At 39.1% G+C, this 25,906-nt stretch overlaps 1 protein-coding gene across 9 annotated transcripts in view; it reads left to right on the top strand.

Moving 5' to 3' along the window:
- The window catches only part of ABCC9 (ATP binding cassette subfamily C member 9), a 69,409-nt gene that overhangs the window by 29,901 nt on the left and 13,602 nt on the right, over nt 1–25,906 (top strand). For 5 of the 9 annotated variants that reach the window (XM_056516406.1, XM_056516405.1, XM_056516403.1 and 2 more), the window contains 18 exons: nt 1,640–1,748; nt 2,579–2,689; nt 3,227–3,299; nt 5,190–5,295; nt 6,867–6,905; nt 10,207–10,245; nt 12,066–12,167; nt 13,538–13,622; nt 14,104–14,184; nt 15,126–15,263; nt 15,739–15,864; nt 16,571–16,667; nt 17,585–17,832; nt 18,752–18,900; nt 19,664–19,733; nt 20,539–20,696; nt 22,770–22,862; nt 25,425–25,527. In XM_056516406.1, coding sequence (XP_056372381.1) covers nt 1,640–1,748; nt 2,579–2,689; nt 3,227–3,299; nt 5,190–5,295; nt 6,867–6,905; nt 10,207–10,245; nt 12,066–12,167; nt 13,538–13,622; nt 14,104–14,184; nt 15,126–15,263; nt 15,739–15,864; nt 16,571–16,667; nt 17,585–17,832; nt 18,752–18,900; nt 19,664–19,733; nt 20,539–20,696; nt 22,770–22,862; nt 25,425–25,527 — 1,927 coding nt within the window. The remainder of the gene's footprint in view (nt 1–1,639; nt 1,749–2,578; nt 2,690–3,226; nt 3,300–5,189; nt 5,296–6,866; nt 6,906–10,206; nt 10,246–12,065; nt 12,168–13,537; nt 13,623–14,103; nt 14,185–15,125; nt 15,264–15,738; nt 15,865–16,570; nt 16,668–17,584; nt 17,833–18,751; nt 18,901–19,663; nt 19,734–20,538; nt 20,697–22,769; nt 22,863–25,424; nt 25,528–25,906) is intronic. The other 4 variants (XM_056516408.1, XM_056516409.1, XM_056516410.1 and 1 more) reach the window with 2 other exon arrangements.

Here is a 25,906-nt window from a genome sequence, read left to right as displayed (position 1 = left end):
TGGTCAGAATATCAATTTTCTGTTCAAGAGTAGTTCTAGTGCCAACAAAAATTCTGAGGGTACCTCATTAAAATGAAAAATAAAGGTTGATGTAATTTTAGATGCATGATCAAAACAAGGTCTTGTATCTTCTACAAGAAAATAAATTATTTCTTAGACCCTTATGTAAGACTGAAATTCTGATGTGGAAACATATCAGAATTTATGAGGCACATAAATATTTTGTTCAGGAGAGGAGATAGGAACAGGCATGCTGGAAGGAGGAAATAATGACAATAACAGTTCTTTCTTGTTAACCTCTCTGTGGCTTGAAGGTGTGTTAATAATTTAATACAAAATACACAGGCTTTGAGATGGACTACTTTCCCATTTGCAGATTAATGTTCAAATCACTGATCTGAAGGCATATATCCTTCTGCTTTCTCAGTCTCTGGCCCAAAGCACCTTGATGTTAGTTTTTGCAAGGTAATAGCTTTGCCATGACTGGTGTGTGATTTTGTTCATCCCTTCCCTGGAATGATAAAGACCCGGGTGCTTATAGCACTCTGAAAGGAAGGGAGACTGAAAGGGAATCAAATCCTCCTGTGGTGAAGAATTTAATCTGTGCACTGTATTTCCCAGTGGACAATTTTAAGAGGTTGGCAAAGAGTTGCTGTGTGTCTCCAGAGCATGGCATGCTGAGGTGTGCAGTACCCAGCTCCTGTGTGCATGCAGTGCATAGAACCATGGAATCCCAGAATATGCTGAGCTGGAAGGGACACACCAGGATCAAAGAGTCCAGCTCCTGGCCCTGCACAGAGCACCCCATGAATTCCACCCTGTGCCTCATTGTTCAAATGCCCCTTGCACTCTGTCAGCCATGCAGCTGTGAACACTTCCCTGGGGAATTTGTTCCAGTGCCTGACCACGCTCTGGGTGAAGCACTTTTTCCTAATATCCAACCTAAACCTCCCCTGACACAGCTTCGTGCTGCTTCCTTGAGTCACTGGTCACAGAGAGCAGAGATCAGTAGTTGCTCCTTCATTTCCTGTCATGAAGAAGATGCAGAACTTTTCCCTTCACTTCTTCTGGTGAGGAAGTTGCAGAACTGCTGTGAGGTCTCTCCTCAGTCTCCTCTGCTCCAGGCTGAACAAGCCAGGTGACCTCAACTGTTGCCCCTATGGTTTCCCCTCCAGACCCTTCACAATCCTCATGACCTCCTTTGGGCAGTCTCTAATACCTTTAATGTCTTTTTTTACATGATGCCAAAGCTGTGTCAGGATGCACCCACTGTCCTGGCATTTCCAGAGGATGGAGGTGGGTGAATGACTTATTTCTTCACCCTGACTGTACCAGCCTGAGAAAGGCACAGCAGAGATAAGCCTGCCAAGAGGGAAACCATTCCCACAGAACTCCCTTGGCACCCTCATGACTTGCTCTGCTCTTCATTCCCAGCTACCAGAACAATGCCTAACTATTTTCATCTGTCCTTCTTCCATACACATAAATCTTCATTTGCCATCAGGGTGGCAGATAAAAGTATCCCATGAACTTCTTTTGGAACATTTCTGATAAATCCTGCTGGCATGACTGCACAAAAAAGGAAATGTATTCGTGGAAACCTGGGTTTATGTAACTCACTGTCCTGCTTTCTTTCAAGTGTACAGAAGCTGAATGAGTTTCTCCTGAGTGATGAGATTGGAGATGACAGCTGGAGAGGGGGGGACAGCTCTGTACCTTATGAATCCTGTAAGAAGCACACAGGACTTGTAAGTTCTGCTTTATGACACTGAATTTCAAAGCAGAGAGGACATATAGCCCCTTACAAGGCCAGTGGCCAAGCTGACAGAGCCTGGGGGCTTTGGTTTCTATCCTGGCTCTAATATTGACCAGTTTTGCCTCTTTTATGTCCTAATCTCTGTGTTTTTATGACATGAAGGGTCCCCAAACACACTAATCACTGTTGAAGTGTCAATAGTAAAGAAAACACAAATAAATATACCAACATATTTTAATATAACTAAAATTCAACCTGCTTCATTTTTATAGAAGGCCCAGGTGGATTTCTTGTGGTTATGGGGTTTGTACTGTATATTGCCTGTACATTCCATCTTATACTGGGCATCCTTAGGGAGGAGCAATTCCTGCTTTGGGAAATTCAGAATTAAAGGTAGAAAAAAGCAACACCAAACTTTGTGCAATAGGAATTAATTCCAAAATGCTGTTTCTGAAGTACTAAACATAGAGTGAATTTGAGTAAAATTTGAGGACAAAAAACAATGAAGATGATTTGGGAAATGGTGGTTTTTTTCATTTTGACATTTTTATAAAGCTATGTATTTCAACAGTTTCAAACTGACTGTACAATTTGAAACATGACTGAAACTTGAAGATGGCAACAGAAAGAAAGGATTAGCACAAAATATTGTTTTAGCTTTCCAACTTGAAACAACGTCTTTCTTGTTTTTCTGGGCTAACAATGATAACAAAAGCAACAAAAATGAGATTGTTTCAGCTTTTATTTGTCCCATCCACCTTTTGCTTAGTCCTACAGTCCTTAGTTCCAACTTTTCTCCTGTTTTCACTTCTCTCTGTGTAGCACACCAAGGCCATCAACAGGAGGCAGCCCCTGAGGTATCAGCTTGAAAGCTACGAGCAGCCAGCAAGGAAGCAGACCCGGCCCGTGGAGATCGATGATGTGGCCATTAAGGTGGTTTGGAAAATGATTTCCTTCATGAAAATAGGGACCAGGTCCTCCTGCAACAGTCCCTGATGGTGCCCAATTGCTGCTCTTATTTCAAATTTTCCAGGGCAAGAGCAAATCCTTAAATAAGTTGGCACTTTAGTCAAATTTACAGAGAAGAGTGAGCTCCAGAGCAGTTTTTACAGTTATTTGGTGTCTTCTCAGGAAACAAAGAGGCATCATGAATCTAATGTCCAAGTCTTTAGTCTCATATTTGACAGAATGAAAGTATTTGGTAAATAGAGCTCAGCTCAAGATCATCCCTTTATTGCCTTACAAAGATTATGTGCATTTATGTATTTATCTTTTCTTATTCACACTATTTTTTTGGGTTTGGCAATCTTTGCAAACCTAGCTTGCTTTTTTCTCTGTGTGTACAACTATACCACAACATGTCTATTAAACACAGATTTATTTTATAAAGGTGTTTTAAATCTAAATTAATGATTATATTTTTTCCCTCTCCTGTGTTTAAATGTCTGATTTGTGGTAATTGTTTTGTAGGTGACTAATGGATACTTTTCATGGGGAAGTGGTTTAGCTACGCTGTCCAACATAAACATTAGAATCCCAACAGGTAGGATGAAAGCACACCTTAAACATGAAACATATAATGCCAAATTGTTTTTAATTCCATTTCTTAACATTTCTTTTGAAATGCACAAAGGTACACATTTAGAATTTTATAGGAAAAAAAAGAGGTTAAAGTTGTATATAAGGTCATGAGCTGTGTTGTTCATATAGTAATATCATTAGATAAATTATCTGGCTTTTATATATCTATATAGTTTATATAGTTCTATAGTAGCACAAACTAAGTCAAGAATTAAAATAAACATGAAAAATTATTTAAAAATCTCATTATTATTTTTAAAAGAGAAATTTAAAATAGAGAAAGAGGGAGAACTCCAGACTCATTCAAACCAAGGGTCCATCTAGCATAGTATGTTATTTTCAGCAACACTCATGTATTATACTTTTCCTGCCATTTATCATCATTGCAGTCTTCCAGTTCACAAGTATTTTCATTCAGAAGATAGAGTTTTTCCTGTCAAGAAATCTTTAATTATTTTGTCTCTCAATGAATTCCTCTTTATCAAGCTGAGTTTCTGTAATTCCTTGCATCCTCAATGTCTCTGGATAGAGATTCCACAGGTTTACAAAATGCTGGTTTGTTTTGGAATACTTATATAACAAATGTGAAAAGTAGCAACTATTATTAATAATAACAACGATAATTTTATTTTTTGTTTAGTCAATAATGCTGTCGTATTCATAACACCATCTGCTGGCATTTCATGTTGCTAAATAGTCTTATGCTTTATTTTGATCTTGTATCAAGGGCTTTGTTTTAAAATAGAGTATTACTTTATGTTGCTGCCACATGGTTATCTAGTAACCCCCCAAGCTTGTAGGATTTGTTTCCATGTAGCATTAAGTGTCACCAACAGCATGTCTTTGCTCCAAGGAGTTTACAGTCTGAGGCCATGGGTTCCCAGGCTGGGTAAGCCAGAGTTTGCCTCCTTTGGAAGGAATAAGATCCTTGGCTTCCCAGCTGGAGAGAAGCTTAACTGGAAAATTTCCCGTACCTAAAAGGGAGCTACAAGAAAGATGGAGAGAGGCTCTTGACAAGGGCCTGGAGTGATAAGACGGGGGGGATGGCTTCACACTGACAGAGTAGAAGTTTAGATTGGATATGAGGAAAGAAATTTTCCCTGTGAGGGTGCTGAGGCCCTGGCACAGGTTGCCCAGAGCAGCTGTGGCTGTCTCTGGATCCCTGGCAGTGTCCCAGGCCAGGCTGGATGGAGCTCTGAGCAACCTGGGATAGTGGAAGTTGTCCCTGCCCATGGCAGGGGATGGAATGAGGTGATCTCTAAGGTCCCTTCCAACACAAACATTCTGTGAGTCTGTGGAAGGCACTGGCCAGCACAATTTGTGAGCTCAAGATCTGAGGAAGATCTGAGAAGCATTGTTGTCACTGCAGTGGAGGACTGGAGGAAGGGAAGTGTCTGGGGAGGGGGTGAAGGAGAAGTACAGCAAAGCAGAGAAGAGTAATGGGTCTTCTTTCAGTTTATTTATTAGATTGGCCCAAATTGATTTCAATTCATTTATTAGATTGGTCCAAATTTTCATGGAACTCCAGGCTGAATAATCACTCCTCACCATACATCATTTGACTCTAAATAACTTTCACAGAGTAACATAGTCCCATAAAATAAATGCTAATATAGGTAAGAGCAAAAGTCTTATTCCTTTGGAGATTTAGTGTGTTACTGCAATCCATTAATATTTCCATAGATGAATACATGAAATATTGCCCATTTATGTAGTGGATGCTAAAAAAATTATTGAATCTGTTCAAGTGCTCTAGAGCTGAATCTAGCTGGGCCTTGCGAACTAGAGTGTAACTTTTTTTTTTTTTTTTCTCTTTTTAAAAAGTGTTTTGTTGTTTTTACTATTACTATAGGTCAGATGACAATGATTGTGGGCCAAGTTGGCTGTGGCAAGTCTTCACTTCTCCTTGCTATATTGGGAGAGATGCAGACCCTGGAGGGAAAAGTTCACTGGAGCAAGTATGTTTATGTAGCTATTAATTTCTGTATTCATTTAAGGAGGAGGCTGAGATTTGCTGTGAGAAATGTAAACCTCATGCCTCAGAACTGCATGCTTAGAGATTACCATCACCCAGATCCTCTCTGGAATGCATCACCTGCAAACTCAGGAAGGATTGTTCATTGTTTTGTCACTTTCAGAGCAGGCAGAGCAAGGTGCCCCAGAAAAGAAAAGAGGCTAGTCTGGTGATTAATATCTAATATACTGGCCTAGCAAATCCCTGGATAGAAAGCATAGGCTATTCCTTTTATCAAATAGGCTTCAGTACTCACTAGAATTGAAGTCAGCATTGTCACCTTGTTCCTGTACCCACCAGTGAAAGTGTGGAGCTTCTCCAGCCCTGTGGGATGTGTGGGCTGTCAGCCTAAAGGAAGGGTTGTATTTCCACTCAGAGCTGCTGCTACTGCTGGCAGAAAAATATGTAATTACCTGACAGCAATGCTTTTCTCCTTTCCTGGTACCTACCCAAGCCTCACCTATGGAACAGTGTCACTCTTCACAGTAATACACTCAAAATGCAGCCTGAGAACACCAAATACCTTAAAAGTAAAGGGTGGGAAAAAGGTGATACTGAAAGGAGAGCTGCCTATGAGGTCAGGCCTTGGATTCAGAACCAGTGAATGAGAACTTCCCACAGAAACCAAGTGGGGCACTAAGCACTGTTCAAGCCTAGGCAGGGCAGAGACAGTGGAAGTGATGTGCTGTAACCCCAAGACTTGTTCTTTGGTTTTAAAGATCAGTTCTGTTTCTTTAAAACTACCAAGTCAAACTCCTCTCAATTATCTTTTTGCTGAGAAAAGAGGGAATTTTGTCACAGGGACCAATATTTTGTTGCCACATCCCTTGACTAGTAACCTCATTTGTCATATTTTTCTTACAGCAATGTTGTAAACTGGATGGTTTTTGCTTTTCCTGTGAGAGTATCCATGGCATTTTTCTCTCTAGCTATACTTCACTTTCTGCTATTCTAAACATATGATCTCACTGGAGTAGCAGGTACAGTTGAAGCCAAGGCTACACTAAATTTAGTTTAATTATATATTAATTTAGGCTTTGAAGGAAGAAGAATATGGGACTACCACAGTTAATTTCTTTGAGGCAGGCAATGAAGGTTTTTATACCACAATCAGGCACTGTTTTTTCCAGTAGTTAAAAAAAAAAATAAAAGGAGTAAGTAGAATGTACCTTGAAATGATTCTTACAATTGTTTTGAAAGAAGTATTTGAGAAAGACTCAGATTTTTTTCCTAGATAAAGATATTGGAAACCTTGAAAAGATTAGAAAAAATGAGAAATCTTAGAAACAAAATAGATGCAGCTTATGAAACGTTTCATAATTATGAATTGTGAAAAAAATTAAGTTTAATATTGTTCAAGAGATAGAATCATGCTGTCAGTTGATTAGTAATCTGTACATCACCACAGCACCAAGAAACTCAGGTTTTAGCAAGCACCTCAGATTTTTTTTCATTGCACACTATAATTGTGATACAGCTGATGCAACCATGGTTATATTTTGCTGGTAATTTCAGACTGCCTGGCAGACAGATGAATACAGAAGGATACTTCAGGTATTTAACTAAGTGGCTCCTGTATTTTGCAAAACCATAATAAAGGTGTTATTTACTCTAAGTCCCTTTCCATGTAATTCTCCATGCATGACTAACGCAGCTACTGATCCAGAGATGAAATGCAGGCTAGGTGAATTCCTTTACAAATTCAGCTATAACAACACAGGAATTGTGAGCATGGATAAGATTGCAGCCCCAGTTGTATTGGGACAATCATGCAAGGCATTACTGAGATTCAACTACCCTGTTGCTGTGGAGGCTGACTGCAGTGAGAGCTGCTGTGTTTTGCTGCCAGGGTTGTCACTGCTTTGGCATCTCAGGGAAATAAAGCCTGGCAGTGTATCATTCTGTAAAAGATATTGGCCAGGGCAAATCTTATGGGCTGGGTCTCAGTTTTTCCCACTTATGTGAGACATGGCCAGAAATGTGACATCCTTAAGACATGGAGCTGGGTTTTTGTTTTCCCAGTGAGCAATCAGCTTGAGAGGCTTGTTAGAGACTGATGCATGGGGGTGTCTGGGTGTAGTCATACAGCCAAGCCTGTTTCAGATGAGAGCTATTTATAATGAAGTTATTTCTTAATAATTTGTGGGAATCATGCAGAGACATGGATTCCACTCATGCACATCAAGCCAAACAGTCAGAACCATCTTAGACTGCCAAGCCAAGGGGGGCTAAGTGGAACCCTTTTACTTGGTATGTGGGTTTTTGAACATTGAAATGGTTTCTGTGCAAACATCTTGTTGTAGTCTCAGCCAAAAGCTCAGGGAACACAAGAACTATTAAATAGATCCTCAAAAATGGCCTGGTTTTTCCTCAAGTATCCAGAAGGATGTGACAAATATAAGAAAAAGTCAGTGATCCCCTCAGAAGGATTGCCAAGTACAATGCTCACCCAAAGATTAGAACCACAGGAGCTCACAGAAAGCACTGAAGGGCACAGTGAGCACTGGAGGGATAAAAAATCATCCATATAAATGGCAGTGGCCAAACCCAGCAGAACCAGCAGTTCTGGTTGCAGGGCCAGGCCTAAATTCCTCTAAACTCCTGTATGGAATTTGTGTAGATGCTTGGCCCTCATCTTGCCTCAATTTCCTGCCTATATTAGAGGAAATGGTTCATTCTGTGGTCACAGGAGTATCTCAGAGATTTTGTACACCTTTCTTCTCCTCTCTCATTAATTTGTAGGATAAGGGAATCAGGGCCTGGCTAGAGATTCTTTAGTCTATTTTAAAACATTATGAGTGACCATAAAAGTTTCTAAACCTCAACAAGAGTTTTTTTTTTTTTACTTTTTCTTAAAACCTTGATTTCAGTTGATTTCTTCTTCTTTCTTTTTTTCCTTGTTCATTTTGGGCAATATGTGTATTTTATAGTACAGCTAAAAATCAGCATAAATAGTCACATTTCAATAAATGAAGTAGAGGAAATAAATGCTAATCCCCTCAGGCAAATAAAATACCCTTTTTAGAAATCTCAGGAGCTTCAATTTCAGCCCACTCCCATGCCCTGCAATCACATCACTCTTTCATATTCAGCAGGGTAATAAAGAATAAAACCAAATACTTAATCCCCTTGCTTCTGAAGGCCTCAGCTCACTAAAGGTCTTCTCTGTGTTTATTCATGGGATTATTGGTGAAAGTGGGTTCTCACAGAAATCTCATTCATAATTTGGGAGAATCAAAGTCAATTTGTTAAGCTAAGCTGGGAATGAAATTTCTAACCAAGAAAAAAGAGTTTAAGACACCAAGCTCCTAGAATTAGTTCTTGCCCATTGAGAAACTCTCTTTGGTTATCATGGCAAGCATATTAAATCTGGCATGGAATTACAAGAAGTCTTGCAAGGCTTGTACCCAGTTTTTTTAAACTTGTAGTTCAGAGGGTACTCCCAAATTTATACCTGTAAGCATTTTCTCTTTCTCTATCACTGCAGTGCTCTCCTGACAAAAGTTTGAATAGAGCAAATTTAGGTTTTCTTCTTGTTTGCTCACCTGATTCCTAGTCTCTTTTCAATCTCTCCTTAGACTCCATCTTTTGCTTTCTTGTAATTTTTCCTATTATAGAGAAGACCAGAAGCTTCTGCTGAATGAGAGACCAAGATTTGTGAGGAGCTGTCTGTTTTAAGCCTCAATGTGTGGCTCTCTGACACCTCTGAGACTTATTGCCCTCTGATGCAGCACCTTCTCTGGCAATTAGTGTATGAAGAAAACACAGACTGTGCATTTTAAGAGGCCTGAATTATCCAAGTCCTCAGCTGATGTGCAGCACAGAAAACAACATATCCCAGTTCTGACATTTTGGGAGGATTCTTAATACATGAGTCTGGCATCAATCTGCTTGCTATTAGAATTTTTATGCCCTTTCTAGACTTGGATATCCTGCTAATGAGTGAAGCTCTATTTACTTGTATCACAGTAAATTCAAGCAGTCATTTATGTCTCAGCAACTAAGTGTTTAAATTGGAGTGTTCATAGGCCTGAGAGAAGAGGATTTGTTTGTTCATGGCTTTTTTTTAAAGTCAGGAAAATAATGTTTTAGCATAAGTTTTCTACCCCCTTCCAATGCCTGTTTCTATTTATCTGGTATAATCCCTTTAAGGTTTAGCACTTTGCAGTGATGAATCACCCTGCCTGGAGTGAACATAATCACTGGTCCAAAACTACTTTCCCTGACATTCCAGGCACTTGGCACTGTTAAAAAGTCAATTAACAAATGGAGGGAGCTACAAAATCATTCATGTCATTGCTGCCATTTGAATGCTCTTCAGAATGTATTTCTTAAGGATTTGATCCTCAAGAAGTGGAGGATGACAAGGAAAACCTATATGTTGTAGAGCTGTCACAGCTTTATGTGGCCTTAGTGCTACAAACACATTCAAAATCTGTTCTGATCCTGCAGTGTAGCTGCAAAGCTCATCTTTACTCCAGGGGAAATGTGCCATTAGTTACCAACTTCTGAAGGCCACTGGCAGAATTGTGTGGAGAAGCTAACTTATTATTTACCTGGCAATATTAATTTTTAATAGGTTTTATGATACAATTTTAATTTTTAATAAATTTTCTAACAATATAATTTGCCTGTTTAGCCACTATGCTTTGTAGATATGAAACTGTCACATTTTAAAAAGTGCTATGGTTTTGCTTAGACCTTGTTTGTTTTCCCTTCAAGAACATAAAAAACCAAACCTACGTTGAATTCTTAAAGTGTGTAACTAACTCCAGGTTCACTGTATGTAAAACTAGCACAAAATGTTATTCTTTATATTTCCTGTTTACTAAATGTCATTTACCATAACTTACAGTGTAAATGAAACTGAACCTTCTTTTGAAGCATCCAGAAGGTATTATTTCTTTCCTAGTGTATCATAAAACACTAATTAATTTCTTCAGAATTTCCCCAAATCCTCATCTTTGTTCTCTTCAACCATCTCCATGTTCCCTTACCATGTTGATAATGGTTTACTGTGGGATTAATTGATAGACTGTGCAAACCCAGTGAATCCCACACTTCTCCAGCCAGTGAACCACTACCTCTGTCTTGTCTGAAAGATGCTCAGCTCCCATCTGACCTCAGTGGGAGTTCAGTGTGCTCCTTGTCATGCAAGACAGGATCTTTAGGTGTGAGGCACCATTAGGTGTCTCCTCCCACGTGTTTTTGAGTTTTCTGCCCAGCACTGGGTTCCTTGTGGTGCCCAACCTGGGATGGGATGGAGCAAGGCACAGAGGGAGCCAGCTCAGCTCCAGCTGATGACGAGCAGGGACTCCACCCCTGGCTGCAGGTTTAAAAAAAGGACAAGCTCCACTAAAAGTATGTCATAAATGACAGAGAGGTAGTGGCACACAGAGCTGTGGTTGGGAGCCACACCATGGTTTGCTGCCTCATAATTTTGAAGATGCATTTCATATGAGTGCATATGAACAGCTAAAACTCCTGGAAGTTTTGGGATATTGCTGACAGCTTCTAACCAGTTGTTTCTCCTGCCTTAGCACCCCCTCTCTCAGTAGTAAATCCTACATGCAAATGAAGCTAAGCAAATGTTTTGATGGAAGAAATACCATCAAACAAACAGAGAAGGAAGCTCATTGTGGTCTTCCAGAACTGCCAGGGAACCTAAAGGAAAGATGGAGAGAGAATCTTGACAAGGGTCTGGAGTGACAAGACTGGGGGGAATGTCTTCACTCTGACAGAGAGGAGATTAGAAAAAAAATATTTATTGTATATGTGTTGAGGCCCTGGCACAGGTTGCCCAGAGCAGCTGTGGATGTCCCATCCCTGGAAATGTTCAAGGCCAGGCTGGATGGGGCTCTGTGCAGCCTGGGCTAGTGGAAGGTGTCCCTGCCCATGGCAGGGGTTGGAACAAGATGATCTTTAAGGTTCTTTCCAATCCAAACCACTCTATGATTCTATGATAAGTGTTCAGATCCATGAGCTGGTACCAGTTCACACCTCCTTCCTCAAATCAGCTTGGGCATCTCAGAAAAATGTCTGAAATTACATGACCATTTTTGCTGCTGTACCTTGGCTAAACAGCCAGAAGTAAAAAAAAAATCATACCCCTATTGACAAATGTCATTAGGCATTTAGACACATTTAAACTATGTCTAATAATTCCTTGGGAGGCTACAGTGATTCCTTCCCAATCTGTATTAAACTGCCCTCTTTTCCAATATCATTGAGGATCTAATAAACTGAAAGGAAAAAAAGTATTTACTGAGAAAAAAGTATTTTATATACGTGGCCATATAAAATAATCTCACACTTCAGAAAGCAGCAGGTCAAGTGTGCCAATGCCATTTGAACAGTGCCTCTTCACTACGTGTTTTGATGTTAAGGAAAATAATGCCAAGTAACTATTCCTGTGAGAATTTAATATTTCTTAGTATCATTTATAATTTGCCTTTGGATTTGAATTGCAATTATTTGATTGAGGTAGGTACCAGCCATTTATCGTAGAATAGAATACAACCTAGCCATCAGGGGAGAGAGTGGGTGCTGTTCTAACAAAAGCATCAAATTTAAAACCCTTCACTTTGTTTTGCTTATGTGTTTCCCTGTGTTTTTCTGAATGCTCATTCATGAAATTAACTTTAAAAAACCTGATTATCAGACATTTCATAGTGAGGACTTTGTTTCTTACTAAAGCTCTGTGTCTGTCTGCAGTAGGAACAGGTACTCCGTGGCTTATGCAGCTCAGAAGCCGTGGCTGCTCAATGCCACCGTGGAGGAGAACATCATCTTTGGCAGCCCCTTTAACAAGCAGAGGTAAATATCCACCTCCTTGCAAAAACACCTGGCAGCTCCTTTTAAACAAGGTTTGTTGGCATCTTCTGGAGGAAGTTTATAGATTCTGAAAAATATCAATCAGTGCATGCTAAACCTGAGGTGGCACCTGACTTTGTTCACCTCAGAGGAAGGTTTCTAGTTTAAGTTAGGCTGTTCATCTAACCAGAGCACATGTCTAAGATGTTTATGAGAAATCCCACAGTGGCAGTGGCTCTCCATGGAATACAGCTGAAGCCATTTGTGTCACCTTCAAGGTGAGATTAATCTCATCTTTGGAGACTACTTATGTATTCTTCTTTTGTTTAATGGAGCCCAAGATTGCCAGAGGACTCTGGAAATAGAGATTATAGGCGTGCTTCCACTGAGTTTATGTGCTAATCCTGCTGTGATCAAGTTACTGGAGCAGCCACTTTCCAAAAATAGCATTTATGAAGATGGGGTGCCTCAAGGGAATGGCCTTAATTCTTCCTTTAGGAGAAGGAAGTGTGAAAACTGAGATACACAGTTTCTATTGTGCTTACCCAGCACCTGCTTCTTCCATCCTTCTAAAAAGTCAATTAACAAATGTGGGGAAAGTGACTGGACTTAAGGAAAATGAATTGCTGATGTTTTCAAAGGCAACACTCCCTCTGTTTTCAGTTATTGAAAATACACCTTGTTCCTCTCAGTCTGTGCTGTGTTAAGATGAATGACTCTATTCATAAAACCTAACCATGACAAAATGCCTTGAAATCCTGAAAAGCACCAAAATTTCAGGGACCAGATTCTTTAGCCACTGCATCCATCAGCTTGTCTCACTAGCTTCAAAGGGGCAAGGCTGAATTTCATGACTCAAACAGTTTGATCCCATCTGCTCATCAGCAGGTCACCTGCTATAGACTCAGAAATCTCACCAAAAAAAAAAAAAAAAATTCAAAATTTTGCAAGTAGTTTTCTGGTTCTGGTAAGACCAGAAGCACTGTAAGGATCCTTTGTTCTGTAATATCACTCCAAAGAAAATGAAGAGGCACTTCAAGGGGGAAGAATAAAAACTCAGTGGAAAATGGCTTCAAACACTCTGGAGTCCCATAAAACAACTCTGTGATAGAGAGGAATGTACTCAATGATCTACATAATTAAAAAGCAGTCTTGCCAATAAAGGCCTCTAATAAAGATGTAATTTTTTACAATGCATCATTTACAATGCTCCAGGATTAATTCTCAATAATAATTTTTTGCCCTACTTATTTTTATAATTATCCAGCATCACAGAGCAATAAAAACTTCGTGGTGACATCTACCTGGAGGTTTTTGTGTTAGCAGAGTGAGTGGCTGAGTAAACAATTGTAATGACCATGTTGTTTTTCCAGGTACAAGGCTGTTACAGATGCCTGTTCTCTGCAGCCTGATATTGACTTACTGCCATTTGGTGACCAGACAGAAATTGGAGAAAGGGTAAATAATGTGAATGCTTTTATCTCTTCTTGGCCTTTGTATTAAGAAGACACTCCCTGATGTCATTCAGACAGTTCTAGTCTGTATTGGGCTGCCAGACTGGTAAATAATTGTAATTCACCAACGTTTACTACAAAAAAAAGTTAAAATTTCTTGTTTCTTCAGCTATTTCTCAAATGGGATTTTTAAACCAAAGTCTCCCACTTTTTCCTTGCAGAATTTGATGCTACTATTGCTTACACTTTTCAATCTAAAAAGCCTACTGTGCTCAGAGCAGCTCTTCATAATTTATACTTATCATGAATAATAACTTTTCTGATATTATATAAGGACTATGCTTATTTATCAATAGAATTAGCATTTTAATGCAGTTTCTTATTTTTAATGAAACTCTATAATTGTAAAAATCACATTTCCAATGTGATAATGTGTCATAATGTTTATTCAAAGATGCCTATTTCTGATCCATTTGAATCATTAGGGGATTAATTTAAGTGGAGGCCAACGACAGAGAATCTGTGTAGCTCGAGCACTCTACCAGAACACCAACATTGTCTTCTTGGTAAGATTTTTCTTTTTCACATGGAGCATGCAAAATTAGTAATACAACTGTACTTCCATATATTTAGTTTATATTTAGAAGACCTATGGGGACTTGTATTCAACTCCAAAATCAAATTATAGAGATAGGAAATAAGCATCCATCAGTGGCAGCATCAAAACATCCTGGGAGACTGATAAAGATGGGAATTCCTGCACAGATGAACACTGGAAGAGTGGAACAAATTGTCTTAATTCACCTTGCTCTCAGTGGTGACCTACTATCAGCACAGTCCCACAGAAATCAGGATTTCTGATAAGGAGTTATAATGAAGAGTCTGAGGGCTCAGCACTCTCCTGCACAGTGCTTTGGAGTTGGACAGCCTTTCCCTTCTCTGTTATTACTTTCAAGGCATGTTAGGAATTTCAGGAGGTTCATGAAGGGGCTGTTTGAGCCTCTTCAAAATTAAGTGGAGACTTCTTGAAGAAAAAGTGTTTGCATATTGATATCCTTATCTGAATGCTGCCTTATTTCCAGCCACACTCACTCAAAGTAAAGACCAAGCACATCTGTAGTTTAGTTTGGAGGAAATGAGAAGTGTTGCTTTAAACTCTGCTTTAATTTTCCTGTTTCACATCAAAATTGGGCCCAAGTTTGGCATTGGATCCTGGCATTTTCAAATTTGGATGGGAAATTTCAGTTCTGGTGTTCCTACACTCTGTCAGTGAGGCACCAGCATTACACACATCCAGACACAAAAATCAAAACTGAGTCCATTGCTATGAACTGGAGAGCAGTGGATTCCAGCTCACTGGAGTGCAGCCCCCTGACTGGGTCCTAGTCACTAGAGAGAGATGAAACATCAGGAAAGACAGATGATTTCTGTTTTTAAAATACTATTTTAGGAATTAACCTCACTTTTGTATCCTGTTGTAATATTTTTCAATTTGATGTGGTTGCAGGATGACCCATTTTCTGCACTGGACATTCACTTAAGTGATCACTTAATGCAGGAAGGGATTTTGAAGTTTCTGCAAGAAGACAAGAGGACTCTTGTTCTGGTGACACATAAATTACAATATCTGCCACATGCTGACTGGGTAAGAGAGGAGTAAGCAGGGGAAAATTTGCCAAGGATGAATGTACACTTGAAGTTAACACCATAGCATTTAATGGGATTATAACTTTACAATAGAGTCTCTCCTTAATTCTGTATGCCTCATGACTAACTGCCACTTTAACTAACACAGATTTTACAGTGGAAGAACCATTTTATTTTTACATTATTTAAATAGATTTTTTTTTGTTCATTGAAAGGCCTGGAGAATTTTGATTTAATTGCAACTAAGTCTATCCCTTCTTTTCAATGCTTTTTATATGTTCATGCAAACGTGATTTCCATGAGTTTCAGTTTATGAGCTGTGCCAACAAGAAGTTATTAATAAAATATTGAATAAAAAGGAAGACAGAAATTTTAAAAAGTGTATTGTCACTAATGGTAAGACATATCTTGTAGGATCCAGGTCAGTGATTATGGTATCTGTGTTGTTGAGTGCTGGGTGCTTTCTCCCCTAGATCATAGCAATGAAGGATGGAATGGTGCTTAGAGAAGGGACACTAAAGGATATCCAAAACAAGGATGTTGAGCTATATGAGCACTGGAAAACTCTGATGAATCGCCAAGATCAAGAGTTGGAAAAGGTAAATCGGAGCATTTGGGCAAGGATGACTTTTCTGCAAAGAAATATTTGTCATTCAATTTCAAAAAAACCCAAACCATGTCTGAAGCAAATTTTCAACTTGACTTCAGGGCAAAACAACATAACCTTTAAGGAATTTTAGAGGCTGGAATAAGTAAGTGTGTGATATATCCATCAAGGACATCTTAGCCAAGAAACCCTTGGAAATGTGGTGCACAACTTATCCTTTGGTGGGGCAAGGGTTGGACCCAGAAACTTCCTATGGTATCTCATATAATTTTATTCTGTTATTGCCATGAACATTTAGGATTGTCTAAAGACTATTTTTGAAGTTTTTACCATTCTAGAAGAGAAGGAACAAAAAAGTGGCAGAAAGAGGGAAAGAAGTGGACAAATTCTTTGAAATTTAAATTGATAAATACTGTGTTTTTCCATTCTGTGAGTTAAATGATCCACCCACATAAAATCTCTTTGAGATTACTGCAAGCACTACTACAATTGGTGAAGAGCTAAGATCTCAAATTAAGAAATTAGCTCTCAAATTTAAAACCTATTATTAATTAGTAATAATAGTAATAATAGTAATAGTAGTAATAGTAGTAATAGTAGTAATAGTAGTAGTAGTAGTAGTAGTAGTAGTAGTAGTAGTAATAATAATAATAATAATAATAATAATAATAATAATAATAATAACTTAATTATTTCAGGATATGGAAGCTGACCAGACAACTCTTGAGAGAAAGACCCTTCGAAGGGCCATGTACCCCAGAGAATCCAAGTCACAACTGGAAGATGAAGATGAAGGTTTGTTTTACAATTTCACTTTATTTAATACCATTTTTCATTGCCTTTCCACTTTTATAGCTGACAGTTCTTAGCAGCAAAGTGTGACTATATTGATGACACTTGGTAATAATAGTGGAAAGTCCAACATTCTGACCTGTTTACAATAGGACTTGTTTAAGGGATTCTCCATATATTTCCCTAAACATCATGCAGAGATAAGGGTGTATCAAAACAAATTAATTTCTTTGCTCACTCATAGTGCCTGGAGTTATTAAGGGATGAGATAGAAGTACAACAGAAAAAATTGTAAAGGAAAAAAAATGAGGTAGTTGTCAAGAGCATGTCAACATTTTCCTTCCTCAAGTGCAGCCTGTAGGCTGCGAGATATATATTTTTATTATCTAGGATAAAAGAAAAATTAGATTTCATGTTTATACACCTCTAAAATGTATTTTCCACAGCAGAACTCATCCACCATTTATGTTTCAATAGAATGTGATCAATTATCATTTTAATACTCCTGATTGAAGGGAAAATTTAACTTTTTCATGCAAACATGATGAACAGCTGGATGGAAAGGCTCGGAGAGTTTTCTAAAATCTTCCAAACTGCTCTGCTGGCTATATGATAAAAGCTGATGAACAGGTTGAGAAAGGCCTGGTCTCTGCTCCAAACAATAAGTAGTGAAGACTTGGTTTATAAAATTTTTCCTTAACAAAACTGTGACAAGATTGGCAAACTATAGAATTGCTTGGAGGCACAGGGGAAGTCTTATGAAAAATGTCTGAAATATTTGCTGTTCTTAAATGACAAATCGAATTTTGACTTTAAAATTTAAATTCAAATCAGAAGAAAAAATAATCCAACAAATCTGGTAAAACAAGGTATAGTTATTATTGAATCCAAGCTAACTTGATCAAATGTCTGAGTCACAGAGGAGGAAGAGGAAGAAGATGAAGATGATAACATGTCAACTGTCTTGAGGCTCAGGACAAAGATGCCATGGAAAACCTGCTGGAGATATCTAACCTCTGGAGGATTTTTCTTGCTCTTTCTGATGATTTTCTCCAAGCTGTTGAAACACTCAGTTATCGTGGCCATAGATTACTGGCTTGCTACATGGACATCCATAGACAATGCAAATGAAGCCAGGAATGCTGATGAGGATAAGGGCACAGAGAAGGTGAGGCAGACCTTGGAGCCTGACAGTGAAAAAAATGAAAGAAAACATGTTCTAAAGTAATTATTTGCTGTTCATCTAGAAGTAGCTGGATTAAAATGATGGGTAGATTATTATACAGGATAGATGGATTCTTAATGTTAAAAGAAGGCAATTCAAATTTTATCAATGTTTTTGACCATTCAAAACTGAAACAGAAGCATATTTGAGGGTAGAAAAATAACTGGCCTTTCAAAGTAAGGAGTCTTACACTAAACTTTTCCATCTGGATTTTACAACTGGTCTTCTAAGTCAATGACCCCACTTTCTTAAGTACTGGCTGTCAAGTATTGTGTGGTCAGAAAAAAAAAAAAATGGAAATCTTCAATAGTACTACTTAACTACAGTCTGCTTATAGCTGTAAATTTGACTCAAGTACAATATCTCGATGGAATCCACAATCCACTTGCTAGACTTTCAAGATTTAAGAAGGCTTAAATGTGCTATAACCCTGGCAAGTCAGTTTAGGATTTGCTCTGGGAATTTCATGATGCTTGAACTTAATGAAGTGGAACTTTCCAACATCTCTCAAATGCCTTAATTCTTGAGAGATTCTACTCTGTTTCCCTAAGTTTCTTGGCTAACAATCCTTTGTGTTTGTCCACATAATAAGTCTTCACATTTCTAAGAGCTACCATTTCAAGGTCTTAAGGGGTAGAATAGGATGAGGGATCTTAGAACTGGCAGAACTTCTAATTATGTGGACTTAATGAATTGCAGTCCATCACTGCAGTTCTATCATAGTTCTTTTATTGATATATAATTATGCAATACAAGAGGTATGATATAGTGACTGATGGACACCAGGTATTTTGGGAACTTCCTAGCAGAAAGGAAAAAGGGGTGTTTATTTCTAAGACTGATGTATTTGTTATTCCATTAGACTTATCATGTAGCTGTATTCAGCATCCTCTCGGGAGCTGGGATTGTCCTTTGCCTCATCACATCCCTGACTGTGGAATGGATGGGCCTCACAGCAGCCAAGAACCTACACCACAATCTCCTCAACAAGATCATCCTTGGTCCAATCAGGTACTGTAAAAATGATGTCTCTGAAAAGCTACATGGTCAAATCCTGTCCTCTTTGTAACAGCGAGGGTACTCCTAGGAAAATACTCTTGTATTTTACCTGTTTTCTTCAAGGCCTCTAAAAGGGAAAATAATTAGTGAGAAAATCATGGGGGGGAAATATTCTATGAAATTCTGCCCCTTATTTTTATCTGGCTGAAATATTTCAGAAAGCTGGCACCCCTTCAGGGCTGGGGGATCAAGGACAGCTGTGAGGGCAATTCAGGCTCCAAGGCACCCAGCTCCAGCTCTGAGCAATAGCCATCGTGTCAAACCATGTGGACACCAAGACTTCTTCTGTGCACAATACCCAGCATCTCACAGGCAGCAGGATAGCCAAAAGAATTCCTGAATAACAAATAAACTTATCACAGTGCTTCCATGAAACATCTGGGGTTGGTGCCCATTTAGAAGGAGGCTGAGCAGCAGCCAGGAACAGGCTGTGATCTTTGGAAAGGATCTTAAATCCTGATGGAGCAAGAAGGAAAGATCAGGACACAAGACAGCAGGTTTTTGGAAGAGGAGACAAAATTTTTTTCAGGGGAAAGTGCCAAAAGAAGCATCTAGACAGCCAGGATGCAGATAAGATGATCTGGGATGTTATTCATATTTATTGCTTGGTTTCAGGCAATGGCTGTACACAGCTCTGTGTTCTGTCTGACTGGAGTTGTAATCCAAAACTGGAATTCCTCTGCAAGTTACTTTTTGGTTTTAATTTGTCTAACAGGTTCTTTGACATGACTCCGCTGGGGCTAATTCTAAATCGCTTCTCTGCTGATACAAATATCATTGATCAGGTAGATGTATCAATCTATTCTATTATCCTGACTTTGCAAGTTTTCATGTCAAATCTGAATAAGGTGATGTACTAAAATATTCAGTAGATAAAGGCATACAAAAAGGCTCTGGGAATGATAATAGGGACACTCAAAGTAAAAAGTACACACATTTGTAATAATGAGGGCAGGTAACCATTAAAATAAGCATAGTGGGAGGTAGAGGTTCTTAATTTCTTCATGTGCAGACTGGTTGATTCTGTTGGAAGATCTGGATTAAGAAAATATCAGATTTTGAGCTCGAAACAGGAAACACAGCAGAAAATAACAACTTTGAATATATGGGAATAGGTGTGACAAATAATTGTTCCACCATGGCTGGCAGCACATGTGGATTTAGAGCATTCAGGGAGAGGAAGGGCTTTCACTATGGCTGTTTATTAAAATTTTTGGATGAACAATAATCCTGAATGTAAGGTTGATGGGAACATGGAATAAAAATCCATGAGACTCTGAAGCAGAGCATCCTACTTCTCTAAATGTCTGGCATATCAAGAACAATTTTCTCTTCATTGCCTGATGTATAAATGAGGTTGAAATGGCTCCTATTTCCCCATCTTTGAAACTCTGACCTTTAGAAAACAAAAACCTGCTGACTCATTTTTTAACCCCTATACTTTTGGCTATAAGATCCACAGAAACTCCTGATATTAGGAGAATATCAATGAGTTCATAGTAGTACGATTCCACTTTTCCTGTAGGAAAAGGTTTATAGTGGTGCTATCAGGGATTGTTTTCCTCATGGATGTTTCTCATTTCCCTCTAGCACATCCCTCCCACGCTGGAGTCTCTGACCAGATCCACCTTGCTCTGCCTGTCAGCCATTGGGATGATCTCCTACGCCACTCCTTGGTTCCTTGTGGCCCTCGTGCCCCTGGGCATAGCATTTTATTTCATCCAGAAATACTTCAGGGTTGCTTCCAAGTATGTATTAAAGAACCATCCTGAGAGTTTCCTCCATGAAATATTGTACATAAAAACTGTGGTGGAATGTGAGGAGCCAAAAAAGGGGGAAATGGCTGTGGCATCCTGCTTTTGATCCTGAGGCATGAATTCGAGACATGCACTGGGAATATTTGACAACTGACCTGGCTATAAATGGGGTATCTGGGGAAGTAACACCAACTGAATTGATTTTTTTTGGCTCCAGACTCAGATGAACATGAAGTTTTTTTAATCAGCTAAGCCTGCATCTGGTCAAAACTCCTCTCTGACATTTGAGGGTTAGTAGAGAACAGAAAATAATTCCCTGGATTAACATCAATCACAGCTTTTCCTTCATATTGGAGAAAAAAAGCTCCACAGGAAGTAATTTCCACTGTAGAGCTTTTCATACTCAGGGTGGTTTGGCTGGGTGTAAAGAGTACAATTTTTTCAGCAAAAAGAGAGTCATACTTCTGGTGCTAAATTAATTCTGTAATCTCATAAAACATCTTTAGCAAGCCATTTGAAGTGTTTTCTTAAATTCAATCCATTAGTCTTTCGTTATAAGCCAGAATCTTCCAAGAAGATTTATTTATAGGAAAACTCTGTAATCAGAATTCACAAACAAGAAATGTTTAAATCTGAAACAATTTGCTTAATTTCTCTGAGAGTTTTCAGAAACCTTGTTCTTGCCCCACCAAACCTCCAAACTGAAGCTGTGTGTGGCAGTACACCAGATCCCAAGGTGGCTGACAAATCAGGAGACCTGGTTCTCACTCTCAAATTATTCTGTTAAATTAAACTCTTTTAAATCACTCAAGATGTGACTTGTGTCCTTTTGATGGACAATAGAAATTAAAACATCCAATTTATTTCCCTTGAGAAATGTAGGATGAAGGAATAGCTTCAGTCAGTATTTGTAACTCACTTGCATGCAGTCCTTTGCAGGCATATAAGCCTCACTAATTTTTAGAAATGCAAATATTTACAGTATTTCTTGCAGCACTTTGACTCTTTGTTGGATTTTCCATTACATCTCTCAAAAACTTCTGTGTATTTTCCATCATAAATTTGAATGATATTTATCATCAAAACATCAGCAGCAAATTCAGTTCTGCACACTGCAACATTCAGCAACATCCAGCAGTTGTTCCTCCCAGCCTATCTAATACAGTGTGCCAAATTAGGATTTTGATAACAAATTTTAATCTCTAATGACCTGGACTTTCTTCTGTTTGTACAACTGGCTGCTATGCCAATGGCAGAATGTTACAGAAAGATGTAATTTTTCTTTCTGTGGTTTGGAAAATATTCCTATTTTAAAAGACTGCAACTTTTTGGACTTAGATATTGTTGCTCCATGCAGGTCTTGGAAGTGCCATTGCTGAGTAATTAGGGAAATTTATCACTTATTTTATTTTCTCTGTCAGTGCTGTCTCTGCTACAACCAATGTTAACAGCACAAATAGAAGATTTGCTGTCATCTGAAACATTTTACTTTCAGCATATTGTGGTACTTCCAGATATAGAAAATGAGGCCAGGTTAATGTGGAAATACAGCTTTTGTTTTTTTTGTTTTTTTTTGGTTAGACCAGCCTTTATGATAAAATATATAAACTTCCTGATACACAGACCCTATTATATATCTGACCTAAGAGTAACAAATAACATGCCACAAAATTTAAAATTAATGGTTTTGAATTTAAGTTATTTTTATAATATATCAGAATCTGTAAGATTAAAAGTTAATTAGGATCTATCTAAAATGGATAGCAGGTCTTTATCCAGGAGAGACATGTTAATGTCATTATCCCTGGGGGGCAAATAGAACCTTAAAGCAACCAAAAGTAGATAGAGAGTGCAGCAGGGAGATCATTCAAAGGCTCATGTGGCAAAAAAAAAAGAATGTTATAATCTCATGCCAGTGTCTTTCTGTACTATAGAAATATTATTTTGTGTCATCCTGAAAGGAATATGTGCAATACATAAATTCTTGTCTGCTGTGCAGCAACATTTTTACAGACAGAAATGCTTACATTATAATGGGCATCTGTGGTTTTTTGTACTCCCAAGGGACCTCCAGGAACTTGATGACAGCACCCAGCTCCCTCTGCTGTGCCACTTCTCTGAGACAGCTGAAGGCCTTACCACCATCAGAGCATTCGGGTAAAATTTGTAAAACAAATTATTAGAGGGAGGGTTGGGAGTCTGTTCAGCTTCCTTGGAGCATTTCTGAGGGCAAAGAGTTGAATTTGAAGAACTTTATTAAGCTATTTTGAAAAAAGAAAATAGATTTTTTTTTTTTTTTTTGCCATGCCTTTTATACATTTTGCAAATTTTCAGTAACACATGTATTGGTGTTCCACTGAATTAGACATTGTTACTTTAATGAGTATATTTTAACCATGCCTTTAACCTGGACAGCAGGGAGCTCTGCCCCTTCAAACCCCCTGCTACATCCAAGTGTCCCTGAACCAGTTCTGTGTCTAACCCACTTTCCAAGCAGGGAGACATCATTATGACACTCTCCAGCTGAAAGGTAGTGTGCAACTTGAGAGACTTTCCAAGAAAACTGCAGCAGAACAGGACTTGATCTTAATATTGTAAACCCTCCCTTTGTTAATCAACTGAAAAATAAATTCTGTAAGATCCCGAGAGCTTTGCCAGCTTTCCATGCATATATTTTCTCTCTATTACATGAAATATAGGCCAAACACTCCACTGTTCACTCCATTATGGTTATGACTCTGTCAAAGTGCCAGCTTGAGGTTTTTTCCCAGTAAGTGCACCTTGCACTCATTCTGTACCATGTAGAACTCCAAACCAGAGCAGATCCCACTGCAGTGTCATTACCACATCTATTTGATCATCATAAGGCTGTTTCCTCAAGCTAAGCTTGGACCTCAGCTGTTAGCACAGAGTTTTGCAGTAACACCTGTGGAAGAACAAGCAAAAACCTTGTGTTGAAGAGGTGTGAGCCAGTAGTCAACAGGAAATATTTTAACTAGCTTTATCAACAGAATGATGTATTGAAACAGGAAGTCATCATTAGGGCCTGATGCTGATGTATGCTGAGTACTTCTCAAGAGGTTCAGTGGCCTTTCATCACCTCAGGAAGGTTATGAACTCAGGGTATAACCTGAGGTTATCTCCTGAGGAAGATGAATGAACTTAGCAACTTTCTGAGTGGTTCAACTCTTTTTTTTTTGCCTCACAAAAAGGCAGTGTGGGCTTGGATGGAAGAGAGAAAAATCAAATTGAGTTTTTTTGGATTTCTGGTGCTAATCGAAGCCATTTCATTTCCCTGCCTGTGCTCCACTGCCCACCAAACATGAAGTCTCCAGCATTTATTGTCTGCAAGCTTGTATTTACTGATCCTGTTAGTCACTCTCTGCAGTTTGGGTTCAGCATGTTCCAGGATAAAATTGAACAGCTCCTCACATAACTTACCGCAAAGCAGTGCAGTTGGACCAGGGAGAAATCTCAGTGACCTTTGCTGTTCATCATCTGACAGGATAAAAGTCTGAAAGTGCCCAGAAGATGAGCTGAACGTGGATGAAAACACAGATTGAGCATGTCAGATTTTCCATTAGGAGAGGAGGAGTTTTGCTGCCAGGAAAGCAGATGAGCAGAGCACTCAGTTACATCCTTGTTGCTCCCTGCATCATTACTGTTACCAGTTGCTCTGGGAGGTTGCTTGTCATGTTTACAAGCTGTGCAGAGAGAAATAAAATATCAGCAGGTAATAGCAGGGGAAAAAAAAAGTAAGCTTCCGGAAGAAAAGGCATTAAAGATGCTTCACAGCAGGGCCCTGAGACTTTGAAATGGAAGGTAAAACAGACACTGAGCTGCTGACTGAAGTTCAGCTGGTTTAATCAAGTGAAGTATTCACGAGACAACAGAATATGGAAAAACAAAATGATTTACATCTGACTGTGCAAGGCACCATGAATTTAATACATCTGCACCAATAGAGACTTCCTCCTTCCCTCTCCTCCCCAAGTGTTACTTTGGCTCTTCAGTGCTCTGGCATCCTTGCACTGGTTTCTAAATGTGGTGGGCATTATGTGGGGGAGAGAGGAATGAGTGGCAGTGGAGGGAACACCACTCATTTTTTAAATTTAGAGGTGATCTATAGCTCTCCCTGATTGTAGTTTCCCAGTTGTTTAGGCAAAGTATGACTGACTGAGAAAACAGCTGAGCTGAGTGGCTGAAAGGTTTGATATGCAGATCACTCTACATCCACATTAGGGATGTCACCCCTGTTGAAGAGCTCTGCAGCTGGCCAGGTAACTTCTGAAATCAGATTTAAGCCGACAGGTGAGCCCTCTGCCCTTGCTAGTCTGTGAGGAGGAGCAGAGGGGCTACAGCAGCACTCACAGCACTGTGGCAGGAGTGGACTACAATCCACAGCTATAAAAAACGGATGAGCTCTAAGAAACAAAATCTGTCTCAGTACCCTGGCATTGCAATCTCTTTGGGGCAGTCTCTGGTTCAAACCCTGGTCCAAGAGAATTTCTTGTCAAACAAATCCAGTCGCTCTGGCTATGGGGAGCTGTGGCAGCAGATACACATTCTTAGGGAGGAGCTTTTAACCCAAGCTTTGGCAAAAACAGAAGGGCAAAAAGTTTTGGGCTGGGGGGAGGGAAGGCAGAACAGAGTTAATGCTTCACCCTTTTGTGTGTGAGTGCGTAATGTGTTGTAATGTAACAACTTTGGTCTCTGCAGGCACGAAGCCAGATTCAAACAACGTATGCTGGAGCTGACCGACACGAACAACATTGCCTACTTATTTCTGTCAGCTGCCAACAGATGGCTGGAGGTCAGGACGGTACGTTCAGTTTTGTTCCAGCTATGGTTTTGAAACCTTGGAAGCAAACAGAGACTTTGCCTGATGTAGAGAAGATAATAATGAGTATTAATCTCACAAGGAGATTATACACAGAGTTCCTTAAAATAGATCAGGATTGTTATGTTAAACCCAGAGGGTTTTTTCAGCTTTCTTGGCCAGGAGTAAGAAAATACAAGTCTGCCTCATCTTCTGCTGCTGTGTGTGCTGTCTAGTGTCTGAAGGGAGTGCAAGAACAAACATTTACATAACTTCAAACACGACTTTCTCTACTACTGTGCAGCATGCACAGACCTGCTACAGCAGGAACTGCTTTCAAGGCAGAATGTGGCTTTTCAGTGGCATTATGAACTGTGCCATT

Source organism: Oenanthe melanoleuca, chromosome 1A (assembly GCF_029582105.1).
Source record: "Oenanthe melanoleuca isolate GR-GAL-2019-014 chromosome 1A, OMel1.0, whole genome shotgun sequence".
Taxonomy (NCBI): Eukaryota; Metazoa; Chordata; class Aves; order Passeriformes; family Muscicapidae; genus Oenanthe; species Oenanthe melanoleuca.
Note: the sequence above shows the minus strand (reverse complement) of the source record. Positions and strands in the feature narration are given on the sequence as shown.